The sequence below is a fragment of the Aquila chrysaetos genome, chromosome 12 (genome assembly GCF_900496995.4).
Source record: "Aquila chrysaetos chrysaetos chromosome 12, bAquChr1.4, whole genome shotgun sequence".
Taxonomy (NCBI): domain Eukaryota; kingdom Metazoa; phylum Chordata; class Aves; order Accipitriformes; family Accipitridae; genus Aquila; species Aquila chrysaetos.
The window spans coordinates 3,261,657-3,277,725 of NC_044015.1; the positions used below are offsets into that span (position 1 = coordinate 3,261,657).

Here is a 16,069-nt window from a genome sequence, read left to right on the forward strand (position 1 = left end):
GTCAGCGCCTCACGGCTCTGCGCTCCGGCGGGGGCGCGGGGCGGTGAGTACGTGAGGAGCCGCACAGCAGCGCGAGGAGGCGGCGGGGGGGGGGGGGCTGCGGCCGCCCTGCGCCAATGGGGCGGGAAGGGACCGCCCCCCCCCCCCCCAGGCCTGTGGCGGCCTCATGGCGGCCGGGCAGGTGGGCGAGGGGTCCGGCGAGGCCGGAGGAGGCTCGTCGTTAACCTTCCCCTGCTCCCCCAGCCCATCCCCTCCCCGCCAGGGCTGGTCCCCAGGGCCATGGCGTCGCAGGCTGAGGAGAGGGCGGGGGGGGGGGGTTTACCCTGAGGTAGACCCACACAGGCCCGAGCTGCACCTTGCCCGCGGTTGTGGTCGTCAGGGCTGCTGCAGTCAGGCTGCCCCTGAGGAAAGCCTGGAGGGGGGTTAGCACAAAGGCGTTAAAGATGGCCCACGTACGTTTCACGGCAAGGTAGTCCCATCAGCATCAATGGCCGGCACGGCTGCGTGTGGCAGACTTGGGGTTTTCTCCACAAGCTCCTCGCAGAGGGCAGAGCTCAGAGCCCAGCCCCACGCCTCCCCTCATGCTTGAAGGGGGAGAGCAGCCCAAGGGACCCAAGGAACCACAGCACCCGATAAGCGAGGTGAACATAAAAATACGAGATCAAGCGTTAGGTGTAACACACTCTAGCTCTCACAGTATTTGGGTGGTAGTTTTAGGCTCCTTGTAGACCCCAGTACCTGGAGGTTCTTAAAAAAGTTAACCATCAGCTACTGGCAGTGCACGGAATCCTCCTCTTCCCACCAGTTCATTTTTTAAGCCTACACTTCCTTCCAGTTTCCCCCCCAGAAGACAGAGCAGTACCACGCTACTACGGCAACCTAATTTTGGACAGAGGGTGGGGGACATGCTCCTGCCAGGGGACCTGACTCGGCTGCAGTTTTCCCCTTCACCTGCCAAGGCCACAGGGATGCCGCAAGTGTGGTGAGTACCTGCACCCCTGTCTCCAGCAGTCACCATCACCACACAACAGATATGCTTTCCAAAGCAGCTGCAATTACAGGACCATGGAAACCTGCCAGGACGAAGAACGATCAGGGGCATTTTTTAATTTGTGCTCAATTAAACTGTGCAGACCATAGATTCTGTACACTTGCTGGGAAGCGAGATGGGAATTCCCAAAATAGAAGAAAGATCCTTGCGGGTTTTTTTGGTTTGTTTTTTTGGTTTTTTGTTGGGTTTTTTTTTTTAAAACATTGTTATTTTTGCTTCCCGATTCCTTATCCACAAAACACTTGTTTTACCAAATCGCATATTGGATATTTACTCCAGAATTTTACCACATCAATGTACACAAGTATGTACTGGAAACGAAGCATCATCCTACTAATAATCTCTACCATTAAAACAAACAATCCCTTCATATCCAAAGCCACACACCAGCTCACTTTATAGCACGGTAATTTTCCTAGTAGAGCTTTATGTTGAGATCTGCAAGCCCCAAATTATAAAGTGTCTAATTTGCAGAGAAATTCTAATTAATCCTAAATAAACACTAAAACTCTGAACAGTACACTGAAACCTATGTAGGAAAACAAAGTTTGTTTTCCAAATTCCAAACAACAACAAAAACAATATACTAAGGAAGTCGTGGCAATAGGTTCTTTCAGTTTAAATACACAACTCTTCCTCGATTTCACCTGCTTGCCCCAAATTCTTCTCATCACAATATAGAATGAGAAGTGGAAGGACATTTTCAATGAAATTTAAATACCTGAATTTGAAAGTGTTTAATGTTAACACTACCCTTAAAATAAACTTAAAGAGGGCAGATCGTGCAACTGCTGCTTAATTTCACAGCTTTTTTTTCCCAACATCTTAAATGCCTGTATGTTTTCTTCATTTACTTCATCTGCATTTGTTTATGAAAACCTGTGTTTTAATTTATTTCTCTGGTTTGCTAAGTTAATGGTCACACAACTTGCTATAAACACCTCCAATATGATACATGACATGGCTCTTCTAACAATTTGGGGTTTATTCATTAAATGTGCAGACAATTCCAATAGCCAGTCGCTATTTGGATTTTAGTACCATGGAAATCTAACATAAGTTATGCCCCAAAAACAGAGAGATTTTGGGAATCTTCAGGTTTTTTTAATTGAACATAACATATGCCTTTCACTAGGGCCTAGAAGCAAATATTTTGAAGACAAGAATATCAAATTAGTATTTTCCCCATTTCTTTGTAGTGAAAAATAGGCTTTAGAAAATAAAAGGCTTAGCATAATGGAACATAAATACAAATTCCTGCACAACAATTAGGTGTGGAAACCTGCTTCAGATAAAAATAATTAAAGGAAAACAGTCCACACTTTCATCTGAAAAGATATTTATTTTGAGAACTTCAACTTGCACATTGTACAAAAAAATTGACAAATTCAGCAAAAAAACCTATAAAATGTTTTTTTTTTTCCTTCCCTAACATATTAACATTATAATTTTAAAAAGGGTAAGAGTTAAGAAAACCAAAAATAGGCACATTTGTTCCAGTCTGTCTGCAGTAAAGTGTGATTAAAAACATCCCTGTCTTGTTGAGGTATTAAACTGCAAACTTTGGTAATGTTAGAAAAAGACAACCCATTCACAAAAGTAAGCCTTCTCGGTGTCACGTACAATAAACAAAATGTTTCATAAAAAGAGTCAGAGTTGGTTATTCTCCATTTCCAGGTAGAAATGCAGTGAAACAAAGGAAAAAAAAAAAAAAAAAAAGTCATGTTACCATAATACACCTACCATTAGGAGGAAACCTGAAAGTTTGCAAATCCATGCTAATCATGTACAGCTACAGTGTTATATTTTACCCAAAGAATAAAATCCGGTTGGCAAGTTTAAACAATTCAGTGCTTATGAAAAATATATATATGGTGATTCAGAGCCCAGTCTTTCAGAAAAGGACAAAAGGCACTTAAGAATGGCTTTAGTATATTCCACAATGGCATTTCTGGATAGAAGACAGCACCTGGCTGAACAAATAGTTCCCTAGTAAGAAAGAAGTCCAACTGAGGTAGTACTTCATATTGCTCCAACTACTTGGCTATATGCAAGCAGCTTTTTTTTTTTTTTTTTGATATACAAAATTAGCAGGAAATGGCTTTTGATATGTTTGTCAAATGTATAAAAACCAGTTCTTTAAAAAAAATAGCAAATACCCACTTGTGGTAAAGAGATCATAAGCCAGGAACCATCTTGTACAAAATGCTGCCAAGGTGATGCAGGAGTCTACCTTTATGGCCAAATCCCCAAACATTGAAGATTGTTCTAGCAACCAAGCCATTTTTTGGAATAAAAAAAAAAAAAAAAAGAAAAAAAATCAAAAATAATAAAAAAAGAGGGGGCACAGGGGGCACTCTGAGAACTTTAATAATCATTAGCAGCCTTACCGGAAGCACTTTGTAAGTCCATTAAAAGAAAATAATTCTGTGCTGATGAATGGCAGTTTGGGGGGAGGAGGGGGGGCAGGCAGAAAAAATGCAAAGTTCAACATTTAGAACAAAAACAAAACCCACGAACATACAAAGGGATACTCCTTGAAGTTTATAGTTTTTTTAAAAACAAGGAAGACTTTAAACTTTTTAGGGGTCTGGGAGAACACAGACTACTTTTTTCTTTTTTAAATTAAGCCCATTGAAAACCCATTAATAAGTTTGAACAAAAGAAAATTAGAAGTGCTTTACAGAATCACCGTCCATTGCCATAACCAGGAAAGAGCTGAGTTAGAATGGTCTGCAATGTTTCATTCACTTGCATGGTATAATTTTTGCCAAGATCGTAGCGGCAGGCTGGACAACTGTACACATCAGCTTTGAAGGATCTATCCAAACAGTCCTGGTGAAGGACAAAAAAAATAACTGGTTAAGAAAGAGAGATGTGCAGTTTAGCTTATTCTGCAAGGCCCCCACTGGAGAGAATGAGATGCCTTTTATATCCTAGTTCACCCAGGTATTGACAAGAGCTGGGAAAGGCTGAGAGCAATGCAAGGCTGGCAGTTGGAGAGAAAACTTCCTTCATTACGTGCAATAGCACATGCACTTCAACAGAGCACGTTAGTCATGGACGCAGTATTTAGGTATATGGTAGAGCTATTTCATTCAATTACATTTCTAAAGATCAAGAATTCCCCTGCAGCTGTTAAAGACTGTTGGAGCTTCTGCAAAAACACTTCACATCATTCTTTAAAAAAATAACTCGGAACCCCATACATTCTGTAACACTGTCAAATCTATCAGTGTCACCTAGCAGTATTACTGAGCCCACAGAGAAGCTCTCATTATCTTTTAAAAGAATCAGATAGTAGCGATACAACAGTGGAACTTTCTTTAAAGCACAGACTTTTTTACGCCAGAGAACTTTCATCAGATCACAAAGTTTTAAAATATAAACTTGCCTCATGCTAAAAGACTAACTACTGGCAAAAAAGACAAACAAACCAACCCCCCAGCCACCCCCACCACCTCTCTCTCACCACTAAACAAGTCAGCTCAAGGCTTGGCTCAAGAGGAGAGTTGTATTGATTACTCACCTTGCACACGTTGTGTTGGCATACAGTTGTGACTGGCCGAAACACAACCTCCTGACAGCAAATACACAAGAAGGCCTCTTCAACTTTATTTAGAAATTTCTGTAAAGAGAACATTTGAATCAACTTATTGCTACTACCCTCTGAAAGATACAGACAGAAAAAACAAACAACCCACCCCACATTAAACACAATGGATTACTTTAGACATAGAAAATTTTTCTATATAGTTCAACAAGGAAAAAGTAGTCACATTAACAAGTTCTTATCCTACTTACTGACCTCAAATACAGTACTTTAAATTTATGCTGTGGATGTCCACACTAAAAAGAAAATGCTATAGGTCTGAGGCTGTTTCTTTATGCAGCCAAGAGGTCTGTATCTAGGGATAGTTCACTAATTAATTGTCACTTTATTTCTGGAAAGAAAAGCATGATATACCGGTCCATCTTTGAGAGCTTCTAGTACTTCATTCCACAGTTTTTCATTGGCTTCATCACTTTTTATAAGAGATTTTTGCTGAGATGTCAGCTTGTATGGCTCAACTTTAGTTTTCTTTGGAGTCCCTGTAGGAGAGCTGATGAGTTTTTCCTCCCCACCTGAAAGAAAACACAATGACTTTTTAAACAAACAAACAAAAAGCAACCAGAAAAGAGTAACTAGGTAAAACACACAAAAACCTACAAGGCTTTCTATATCCACTTGCCTACTCCACAAACCTGCTGATTTCCTTTTCCTCTTTCCTTTCCCCGGGGTATCAAACTCATCATCTCCATTATTTTCTTTTTCCTTATCTTTGTTTGCAACAGCTTCCAAATACCCTTCAGGATACTACAGGAAAACACAAAACAAAAAGCATCCAATGCAAACATGCCAGCTCATAGACTTACAGGCTATTATAGGTCAGAAGAATGACCTCTGGAGGACTGCTCCAGGGAGGGGTTCTCTATTTTAAGCAATAGATCCCCGCTCTTGCAAAGTGCTTATTCAGACTATAGAAATTCTGTGCAAGAAAGTGAGTTTTGTCCATTTAGCCTCCTGATGTAAAAAGGAAACAACCAGCCCACGAGACTGAAAGCACTTGTGTCCCCATCGGTCTAAGGGGGACTCTCTTGATTCTTAATGCAAGGTGAAGCAGATCATCCTCAGTAAGAACGTATAATAGAAAAATTCCTGCTATCCATTGAGTTCATTGTCCAGGGGAACCATGATGATGTTCCAAAAGCATACCTGCATTGTTAGACCAAGCTTTTTCATCCTGTCCTTTCCTTCTTTGGTCCAAGGAGCAGGTTCTTCATCATCCCTCCTAAGTAAGTAACGCCACACTAAAAATCCAGATTTCCCTGTCTCGGGCCAGTATTTCACAACCTAAAAAAGTCAGATGCAACTCCATCATACATTATAAAAAGCCCTCAGCCATTAACCAAATTACCTTCCCTAATCCAGCAGGCAAATTCAAATCCTTCTTACCTTATATATTCCATCGTATCTGTTCCCTTCTACAGGAGCATATTTACTATGTTTGCCTCCTTTTACATTCCTCACCACTCGGACTGGCTTTCCAGCTCTCCAGTCCTTGGCTTCAGCTCCATTTTTGTCATTGATGGGGGCACTGCAGTTCAGAGCCAGAGCTCTGTAAGAGAAAGTCCAATCAACTTAGTGTATCTACCAGGCCGAACTGTTCAGAATCAGGGGAAGGATAAAGCAAAGCTTGAATGGTAAACCAGCTACTAAGAAGTAATAAACTTAGCTATACTATTTTACCCAGAGCAACACATTGACAGAGTCAAGTACAATACTAAGAGTAGTAGAGTACTGGCATTGTGCTGAAAAGGATGTAGCCAGGCTTTTGTTTGTTTGTTTGAAATAGTAAGACTCTCAAGTATCTTGTATAACACTAAGAACTCTGGGAAATGGTAATTAAGCCTCCTGACTGGAGACCACATTTTAAATACACTGATTTTTCATTACATTATTCATTAATCTAATCGCACAGACCATCTCCTTCACTCAAGTCCACACTTATTTGTAAGAGTAACAGCTCAGAATTACAAATTATCTGGTCTCACAAGGTGACCAGTGGCTGCAAAGGTCTTCAGGAGAGAGTATGAAAACTTCTGGACTAATTTACTACTCTGTTCCTTAAGTTTCAGTCAGTATTAAATGTGAGACTAACACCATTTACAATTCAGTCTCATTTATAGTGCACTGTAAGAAGCATTGCCATTGTGTAACTGATCTGCAGCCTACAACACAGTCGAAACCTAATTTTGACAGTTTTTCCACTTCGCTAGTTTCTTTTGATACAAACCGGACAAACAATTTTTCAGGTTGACAGATTGCCAGCTACTAAGGTTAGGAACGGAGCGCAAACACTGCTGACCTGTTCATGTTGGTGAGTTTTTGATCACAAGACTGTTCCGCTGTGCGTTTGTTTCCAGAAAGATCACGCCCTCCACTCCCTGTATATGTGAAGGAATTTCCATGATCCTGAAACGTATATGGATGGTTTCGACACATTCACAAAAATAATTCAATAAAAGCAGAAGAGTCTTTTAATCAAGTAGCTGTAATACAGTATTCTTAAAAAAAGGAAAGATGCTTCCTCCATTTAAGCTCCCAGACTCAGTTAGTCTATGGTCCTCCCTTATACTGCCAAGAGAGGAGTCAGGGTGACAACTGTTGTCTTGTCACACACCCTAACAGTGCAAAGAGACCTCTGCCAAGAGAGCGGCACACCACTCGCACAGGATCTGCTTGGAAGTGCAGGAGCACGTAGCAGAGAAGGGTAAAGTAACTTGTGCCTCAGTACTTACGCTGTTACACAACCTTGCAGTCAGAATTAAGACTTAGAACGGCTACTGAGATTTGTGGCTAGCTGTTTTACATGAGTTGTTACAAGCATTCGGAGTAAAAGGGTGCAGGCTAGTAATGCACCAGTGATCTGCAATAAGAATGAGCAGTAGAGCCTGTTACAGCCTAGTAAAGGTTAGGTTTGGCTAGCAGAACCAAACGGTATATTCAGAAGTAGGACTTCTGTCCCTAGTTTTGTTCTGAACACTCCCCTGACGCATGAAGATCTGGCAGCGTATACCATGAGACTCTGTTCAAACTGTGGATGCAATGGAGACCCTGAAAAGGCAGCTAAGGACTCTTGGATTAAAAGCTGACACATGGATATTAAACTTAATTTAGATGATCCTGTTTCTCAGGTTGGCACATATTACTGGATTGTAGTTTTCCTTGGCCTAGGTTTCTTCTCAAAAACAAAAGTATCAAGATGGGGAAACATCTGATATACAGTGTAAAAAGTAACTAAGGCCAAGTCTTTGTTTTAACTGCAAGGTAGATTGGTTCTCAGGCATAAATAATCAAGATTCACTTACTATGTCATCTTCATAGCCTCCCGCCAGAACCAAGGAATAGGCGCCATCATTACTTCTGCCATGTATACCTGCTACATGGGGCCTGTGAACACCAGATTCGCTCACCTGAAAAAAGAAAAAGTTTGCTAGGCAACTGCTGTCAACAGGCTACAAACGACTATCTGTTGGTCTTGGAACTAAATTAACTAATAGTACTATTTCAGATTTGTTTTCCATATATTACAGGGTGAAACTGTGTTCTCACCACTATCCTCCAAAAAGGTCCAGGTAGGGGAAAGAAAAATGCTGTTAAAAAATAAGCCGTTGAATATTTCAGTAAATCGACCACACAGATATTTTTTGTGATGCAAATTTAGAAATTTGGATCTTTCTCACTGAGATTGCTTATTAAAAAGCTCCAGTAATTCAAGAATAATATAGACCTTAAAATTAAATGTTTGTATAAGGGGATTGGTTTTGAAAGACTTGCAATAGCAACCTTCACCTAATACTTGAGAACAAGATCTTGATAGGTCAGTGCTTTTTCTTCCCTAACTCTGTAACAGGATGAGAAAACCTTCTGTTTAATATTTCTACATATTTGAGAGAGATCCTTACCAGAACAAGAAGCAGGAGATACTACACATCTCCAGGACAAATTACTAGAGACAAATATGTTTGGGTTGGGGTTTTTGAGTTACCAAAAAAAGCACTGAAGAAAAAAAACACTTGAAATGCCTGGACAATGCAGCATTAGTTATGGAACACTTGATTTAGACAAAGCCAGAATTCTTTCCTTTCTGCACTTACATATCCAGCGACGTACACTCCAAGATTAACTGTTTCAGGTTTCTCGTAAGAGCTGGATCATTCCCATTTTTCCCTACAGTGGCTCAGGCCAGGATTCAGCTTCATACCTGAACTCTGAACTTCCACATGGTGCCAACCGGAATCCCAGGAATTGGTCCATAGTGGTTCGAGGGGACAATGGTACATTCCTTTGTGCGACCAACACATGCCATGCCCTGTTTCAAAGAGCAAGACCGATCAGCCAAGGATTACAAGGAAATAACACACTCTATTCTTCAAAATAGAACAGCTTTTGAACTGACCTTGCCCCAGTCTCTCCGCGAGGATGAATTAGCAGATGCCATCTTTTGTTTCTTTTTACTTTCTTTTAATTTCTCTCCTGCTAAAACCACCTCACTTGCATCATTTCGACACTCAGGGCAATACCTAAAGTCACCAGTCAGTGAAAATTAACTAGTAGCAAAGCCTTGAATTAAAAGAGAATTTCCTCAAAACATACTGAGTTATAATGTTACAATTTCCCCATGTGAAACTAGGCAGGACACTGAAACAACTCTCCATATTGGAATTAGACCTGTATGAGCTAGTGTCCTTGCACAGTCTTCCAAGCCGTGGCAGATGTGTCAGGAAATTAGCTGTATCATAAAAATCATTGTAAAAAATGCTGAAACAGGACACAAGGAATAAAACGGTATATTTCACTATCTACATGTATATAGATAGATACATTCCACTATCTATATATCTCCCTATATATCTATCACCATATATATTTCATATATAAAACAGTATATGTCACCAGCCTAATATGGTGACGGGGCCTGTGGACTACCCGTAACTGACACAAAAACCATTATAAAAGTTAAGCCTCCCGGCATCAGGTTTGCATTTGATTTATAGGTAGCTCCACTTCTCTTTGAATAGCCATATATATCCCCAAACTCGGAAGACAAGTTTGAAAGCCACTGATTTAAAACATACCAAAGCTACGAAGTCCTACAAAAAAACAGAAGCCACACAAACATGTCTTCACCTCGTACAGTCACAATATTGCCACCTAAGGGCAGCATGAAGCCCTAGACCTCACTTTCTGCTCCTAATTAGATGGTAATTGCGATACCACACACACATACTTAGAACTTACCAATCCTCATCATCTGGTATACTACTAAGGGGAGGGTTGAGGCAGTAGATGTGGAAAGCCATATCACACTCATCACACATTAGCTGTTTATCTGGATCTTGTTTACCTCCACAGATATGGCAAGCACAAATTCTGCAGGTCTTGTTCGGGTTGTCCTTACAAGCTTTACACACAGGTCCATTTTGTCCTGTTAGCAAAAAGAAACCAGAGTCTGCTTCAGACTCCAGTAAGTGCCCAGATACACTGGAAACGGTCAAAGGAGTCACAACTACAAGCGTCTTGGAACTATTAGACCTTTGATCCTTCACAAAGACAATTAGCAGAATATCACAAGGTAAGATTGAGACATGCAAGAACTAGGCAACAGACTCACGTTTTAATGGACTGGCACTAATTGGACAAGCACTGCCTGGTTCTTCAATTTTATAAATTTCATCCACCAATGTAATTCTGCAGTCATTCAAGGAATCACCAGCATCCCTATAAGGACAAGTTGATAAAAAGCCAGAAACATCAGACTTTGAAAGTATCGTACAGCATGAATTCACAGCTGTGCATGTACATCGGTAATGCAGACTGGTCTGGTATTAGTCCTGTATCACAAGAAACCTGTTACAGCATCACATGATCTGGGACAGTGACATGACAGCATCACCACGAATGAAAACATTTTAACGCAATTAAAGTGTACCCCCTCTTGTCTCAATGAGAATCCAGGCACTTGTAGCATTCCAGTTATCATTAGTGACTGTTGTCCTCCCCAAACACATTTCAGACTAACTCTTCTCACATTTTATAGTTAAAAAGTCAAAATCAGTGTGGTGAGAGGAAAAAAGAGGAATATTCTGGCAACCCTGTGAAACTCATCTGAAACTTTTAAACAAATATATACTTTTTTTTTTTTTCCTGAAGTTGAGAGTCCTTTATATGTAGGCCCGTTTTCTGCTTCAGGACTGAACTGGAGTAATTTTTCATCATCTTTATAAAGTGATGCTTCAGTCTACATTATCATATCTATCATAAAATATTACACTGAAGTTTTTGTAAAACCATTATGGATAGTTAACATAGTAAACAGTTCTTTGCCTCTTAGCGAATACGGGGCTTCGCATCCTCCCAGCATTATGTGAATCCACAGATCAGCATGCCCTGTGATTCCTTGAAGTGTCCAATTCTTCCAATGGAAGTTAATCAAAAGTGCAGTATGACGACATCAATCACCCAAAAAGGACAGTCCAGCTTCTCATCCCTCCCCAGCACTTCTGTTGCACCATTTTTGTTGCATCAGTTTTTTCAGCGGAGTCGCTCAGACCTCATGAAAGTTTAAGAAGAATTGGGGAATTCAATTTATTTCACATTATGAATTTGCTTACCCAAGTATTATCTTTGCATTTATCTCCTTGATCATTTTCGTTTCCCTTTTTTGCAGAATCTCCGCATCGTACCAAAAACCTCTCTCTTTTGGTTCATCGGGGTTATAGTTGACCATTACCACCTGTCCTACTTCTAGCTGGTGCCACTTCAAAATAGTCCGTGCACGAGCCCTTACATCATTCGAACTCAATTCTACAACTCCATTCTCTGGATAACTTGAAGTAGAAGGGAAGCACACAGGGACAGAGAAGAAAAGTCAGATTCAACATCATAGTTTTTATAAGTGATAGATTTTATCCAGATAGGTTGATTCACGAACCAATGCTGTGCAACGTACAAGAATACCATCAAGAATAAAATCTCCTTCTCCCACACAGACACAGCCAGAATCGGGCAGTTTAACTTTGCTGCCATTGTTTCCCATTTAAAACTTGGATAACAGCATTTCATATTTCTAAAAACATGATTCCAACCCCCTGGAATTCCAGTCAGAATTCTGACCGTAAAACAAACTTACAGTTAACAGGGCTCAATAACGTCATTACTGTGTCAGCCCAGTTCTGTTTTACCTTGTGGATCTCCACAATAAAATTTCCCATCAACATCATGATCCAAATGACTTTACTAGCCAAGAAGGTAACAAAACTCACTCTTCATATTTCACGTGATATATTACATCTTCTTCAGGAACGGCTGTCGGCTGATCAGGATCTGTGCAACTGTCAGCTGTTTCATTTCTAGGTTTTTTTCTGGTTACATTTACAACCTGGGCTTCAAACCACGCTCCCATATTCATATCTCGAGCATCGACCAAGTCATTGATCTACACAAAGCAAAGTATACAGCTCACCAGAATGGATTTTCAAATTAAGCATTAATTTCCAAGTCTACTTGAAGATTTAACCATCTCAAGAACTTCACCATTATCAAGATATCAATGTGTACAGACAGCTTTCTTATCTAGTACAAACCATTGTTAGTTCATCTCTAACAGACTTTCAGAACTGTCTTGCTCATAGTCTGGCAAAGACATCACCAGATCTGTAATAAAATCCATTGAAACAGACAAGTAAAATGATTCTGAACAGCTGGTTGAGATTTTCTTTTGTTCATTCGAGAAAGTTTCAACTTTGACAAATGCAGTGACTCCAAGCAAAAATATTGGGAAATTTTTTTAAATCAAAACAGGCGCTCTGAATGCCTTTTTTTTTTTTTGTTAATCAATTAATGTATTGTAGTTTTAGTTAAAAGGATAAAATGAAAAATAAAATATTTTGACCTACAACATGTTGCATTTAATTGGTTTGTGGGTTGGTTGGTATTTTTTTGTTTCTTGTTGGAGGGTTTAAGAAAGAGGGAAAAAAAAAAAAAATACCCACACAATTGAGGCATGAAAGATTTTCAGAAATTCTCTACTACAGGGAAACAATTCCTCTCCCAAAGTGCAGTTTTAAGTAATCTTAGCTTTTTAATGACTCACCTTATAGAGGCCAAATCCCGGGTCAGTCCAGTCAGGCTGTGCCGCTGTGCTCGGCTGTCCCTCCAGTTCCATGGCACCTTCTCCATTGTGAGAGCTTTTGTCAGATTCGCTTTGGCCTGAGCCGCAGCCAGAGTCTGTGTCGGAGAGTTCAGAATCCTTTTCCTTACTAACAGCAGGAAGCACTGCTGGGCTTTGTCTGACCAAGAGTTGAACAATATCATTCAGTCCAACGCTGTAATCGAAAAGGGAGTGACCATCTTCCATCTACAGGGAAAGCATCAAAATAATCTGGTCATTTCATTCAACCGAGGTTTGCCAATTCAAAACCACCCATCATGCTGTAATTGTCTCTATGTGCCAAGACAGACCACATTGCTTGAAAACCATTAAGGATCAAGGGACTTGGCAGTTCTTCAGCACCACAGTTACTTATAGACTGTTATTCTTACTATTTAAAATGTTCTTTTTTCAACGGACTCTACAAGCTAGAAAAACAAGACTTCCATGCTGCGGTAGACTTGCTACCCAGATTAAGCCACAGTGTTCTAGGAGATCTGAAACGGTTTGCAGTACATTCCCTAGAAATATCAATTCTGGGACGAAGGACTTAAAGAACTACAGATCCCCTACATCCCTATCAGGATTTAAAGATAATTCCACGTTACCTACAAACTCAAAAGGAAAGTCTTTCTTCCTTAATTCAGACACATCCCGTAACACGAACATTAATGCAGACTGGTCTTTATATTTTAATTGTGTATGTTCCAGATTATTGTTAAAACATCACTCCGTTACATGTGGCATTAAGTAGAAGCCAAAGAGTTAATCACCTACTTTTCTCTGGGCAAGCACACAATTTTTCCACTGAAAGTAAAATCAAAAAAGATTCAATTCAACTTGAAACTACCCAATCACTTTTTAGCGTCGCCAGGCATGTCCTAATTTCACACCATCTCTAATTTTAAGAGTTTATTTTGCAAGTCTGGCATCATATGTAGTCAAATCAAGATCCTACCCCTGCAAAAACGAAGTACAGAGGACTAAATAGGTCTCTCAATTACCCTTCAAGAACTCTGAGGAGCACTACCATTTTAGAGTTAAAATGTAATACTCGAGACCACAGCGCAGTTTAGAAGTTTAGACAAGCTTCACCACATATTTAAGGTCTGACTAAGAAATTATACAGGAAATGATCATCCCCTTCCAGCCCAAACCACCAGAAAAAGCAATCCCCAGAGCTTTGTTCTCTATCGGGGGGGGAAACAGAGCAAAACCACAAAAATTTACACTTCACAGGAATCACTATGATAATTCAATTCTGATTTATGGCATAAAATGGCTATGAAACAATCCCTGGAAATCTGACTGTACAGGAAGTGATCTGGACTTTTTCTGGTTTAGAGATGAAAACTCATGGAGATGCACAAGAACAAACCAGAAATCGGTTGTTTCTTCTTAACAAAGAGACAATATCACAAATATGGTATCATTATCAACAGTAGTTATCACCAAGGAACACAAGTGACAACAAGTGCAAACAGAAAAGGAAAAATGGAGAACATGAACAGGACATGAACCCGCAGGAGTTCAAAGGACAGTCTGAAAGAAGCACCAGCGTCTGAAGACGTACCTCTAACAAAGGAGACTGGTTTTTTTAATTAACAAATATTTTTCTAACATAATTTTAAAATTTTAACTAATACGAATTTGAACATTTCTGATGATTCAAAAAGCCAGACAAAGCACAAATGAGCGCAGCAGGGGAACGATGACGAAGAGATGTTAGATCACACTGGATAAATGTTTCTGTTTAAAACCACACCTAAACTAAGAACTACTGGAATTACACAGAGAGGAATTATTTTTGTAAGGCAAGTGCATTCTTACTGAAAAAAAGGTACCACTTCTACTGAAAATCTGTTTAACCTTAGTTATCTACAGACTTCAGTGTAAGTCTGACAATTGATATGTACCCTGGACTAATCCTCCCTTATCACTTTATCTACAACCACAAATGGGCAATTACTGCATCTACACTAACACAACAGAAAGGAGGTGACACAAGCCCTTCAGAGATGCCACATATTCCTACAAGACTCTTTTTTTACTACCACTGGTACCCGAGCTTGTTAGATTAAAGCTGGTCTAGATGGATTTCCATATCGTACAGTCACACCTGCTACTTGTAACGTACAGCGAGCTCTAGTCATCCTAAAATGGAGGGAAAGGTGGAAAAAAAGCGACTAGAAGAAATGCTAACGGCACCCATCTCACAGTATTCCAACTACAGTCTAAAGCAGCCCACTACTTCTGATATTAATTTCTTTGAACAACCAACCACTGGTTCAGAAGTTTCCTTAGCATGATGGTTTAGCAGTGCAGTACTATGCAGGATATGGAAAATGTATTTGAAAACAGTTTCAGTTGTCTTTTACTGCTAATTTAGATACGTTATTAACTCATGTGGAACAAAATAGTTGTCGTACAACTGCGATCGTAAACATACTGTCCAGAACATAATATACTACTGAGCCACTCAAGATTCTACAGCGAGTTCTGTAACTAAAGAGATTTTGATAAAAGAGCAGAAGAACTTAAAAATCACGAGCCGCTATCCCAATTTACAGAAGAAAATGGGAAACGGGACCTTCACAGCTTTCAGAGCGGTAAAACTTGCAAGACTCAAAAACTTCAAGGACTTTAAGACCATAAATCCCCTGGTAATATCTGTTATTCTCAGTGACTTGGCAAAGGCAGTGTCAAGACAGAAAAACAACACACTAGACGAAAAATAGTAGGGGAAAAAAAAAAACAATAAAAACAACCCTTTGCAACTCAACAACAAAAAAACCCCACACCACTATCTTGCTGACTCCTCTCCTTGCAGACCCGCCGCCCGAGCGGCGCAGAAGGGAGCCCGGGAATCACTAGATGGCAGCAAAACACGCCCTTTTCACGCAATTAAAAAAAAATAATTTAAAATGTCCCTCCCCAGCTGGCGGGGGACCGGGTTAGAAGGGGGGCGGGCGGGGGGCCCGCAGCCGCTGAGGTGGCTGCGGCCCCCCCCCCGCCGCTGAGGGGCTGGGGCTGTCAAACGTGTGTCCGTGTGTCCGTCCGTCCCCCCGCCGCGTCGGTACCTGCTTGCCCCGGTAGAAGAGACGTTGCCGGTGAGGCTCGACACCGAAAACCTCGTGTATCCGTAAACGCAGCCCCTCCACCTTGGTAAGTTTAGAGAGCGAATCCACGCGGTGGGTCTCCTTCCCGTCCATGGTGCGCACCTGGATCCACATGGCGCCGGTCCTGTATCCCACCGGGAAGA

At 40.6% G+C, this 16,069-nt stretch overlaps 1 protein-coding gene and 1 long non-coding RNA gene across 5 annotated transcripts in view; one reads left to right on the forward strand and one right to left on the reverse strand.

Moving 5' to 3' along the window:
* Positions 1 to 39: 39 nt before the first annotated feature.
* LOC115349330 lies at positions 40 to 11,409 on the forward strand. Its single transcript, XR_003926060.2, has 3 exons — positions 40 to 181; positions 836 to 982; positions 11,326 to 11,409. It is a non-coding gene; the product is annotated as an uncharacterized LOC115349330 (long non-coding RNA).
* UHRF1 (ubiquitin like with PHD and ring finger domains 1) overlaps positions 2,374 to 16,069 on the reverse strand; it is a 35,066-nt gene continuing 21,370 nt past the window's right edge. For all 4 annotated transcript variants that reach the window (XM_030033307.2, XM_030033306.2, XM_030033309.2 and 1 more), the window contains 16 exons: positions 15,888 to 16,050; positions 12,751 to 13,014; positions 11,921 to 12,093; positions 11,270 to 11,485; positions 10,270 to 10,376; positions 9,897 to 10,083; positions 9,055 to 9,178; positions 8,860 to 8,967; positions 7,964 to 8,068; positions 6,961 to 7,067; positions 6,048 to 6,210; positions 5,808 to 5,945; positions 5,297 to 5,408; positions 5,019 to 5,176; positions 4,581 to 4,679; positions 2,374 to 3,886 (listed from right to left, as the gene is read on the reverse strand). In XM_030033307.2, coding sequence (XP_029889167.1) covers positions 3,740 to 3,886; positions 4,581 to 4,679; positions 5,019 to 5,176; positions 5,297 to 5,408; positions 5,808 to 5,945; positions 6,048 to 6,210; positions 6,961 to 7,067; positions 7,964 to 8,068; positions 8,860 to 8,967; positions 9,055 to 9,178; positions 9,897 to 10,083; positions 10,270 to 10,376; positions 11,270 to 11,485; positions 11,921 to 12,093; positions 12,751 to 13,014; positions 15,888 to 16,040 — 2,361 coding nt within the window. In that variant the 5' untranslated portion in view covers positions 16,041 to 16,050 and the 3' untranslated portion in view covers positions 2,374 to 3,739. The remainder of the gene's footprint in view (positions 3,887 to 4,580; positions 4,680 to 5,018; positions 5,177 to 5,296; positions 5,409 to 5,807; positions 5,946 to 6,047; positions 6,211 to 6,960; positions 7,068 to 7,963; positions 8,069 to 8,859; positions 8,968 to 9,054; positions 9,179 to 9,896; positions 10,084 to 10,269; positions 10,377 to 11,269; positions 11,486 to 11,920; positions 12,094 to 12,750; positions 13,015 to 15,887; positions 16,051 to 16,069) is intronic.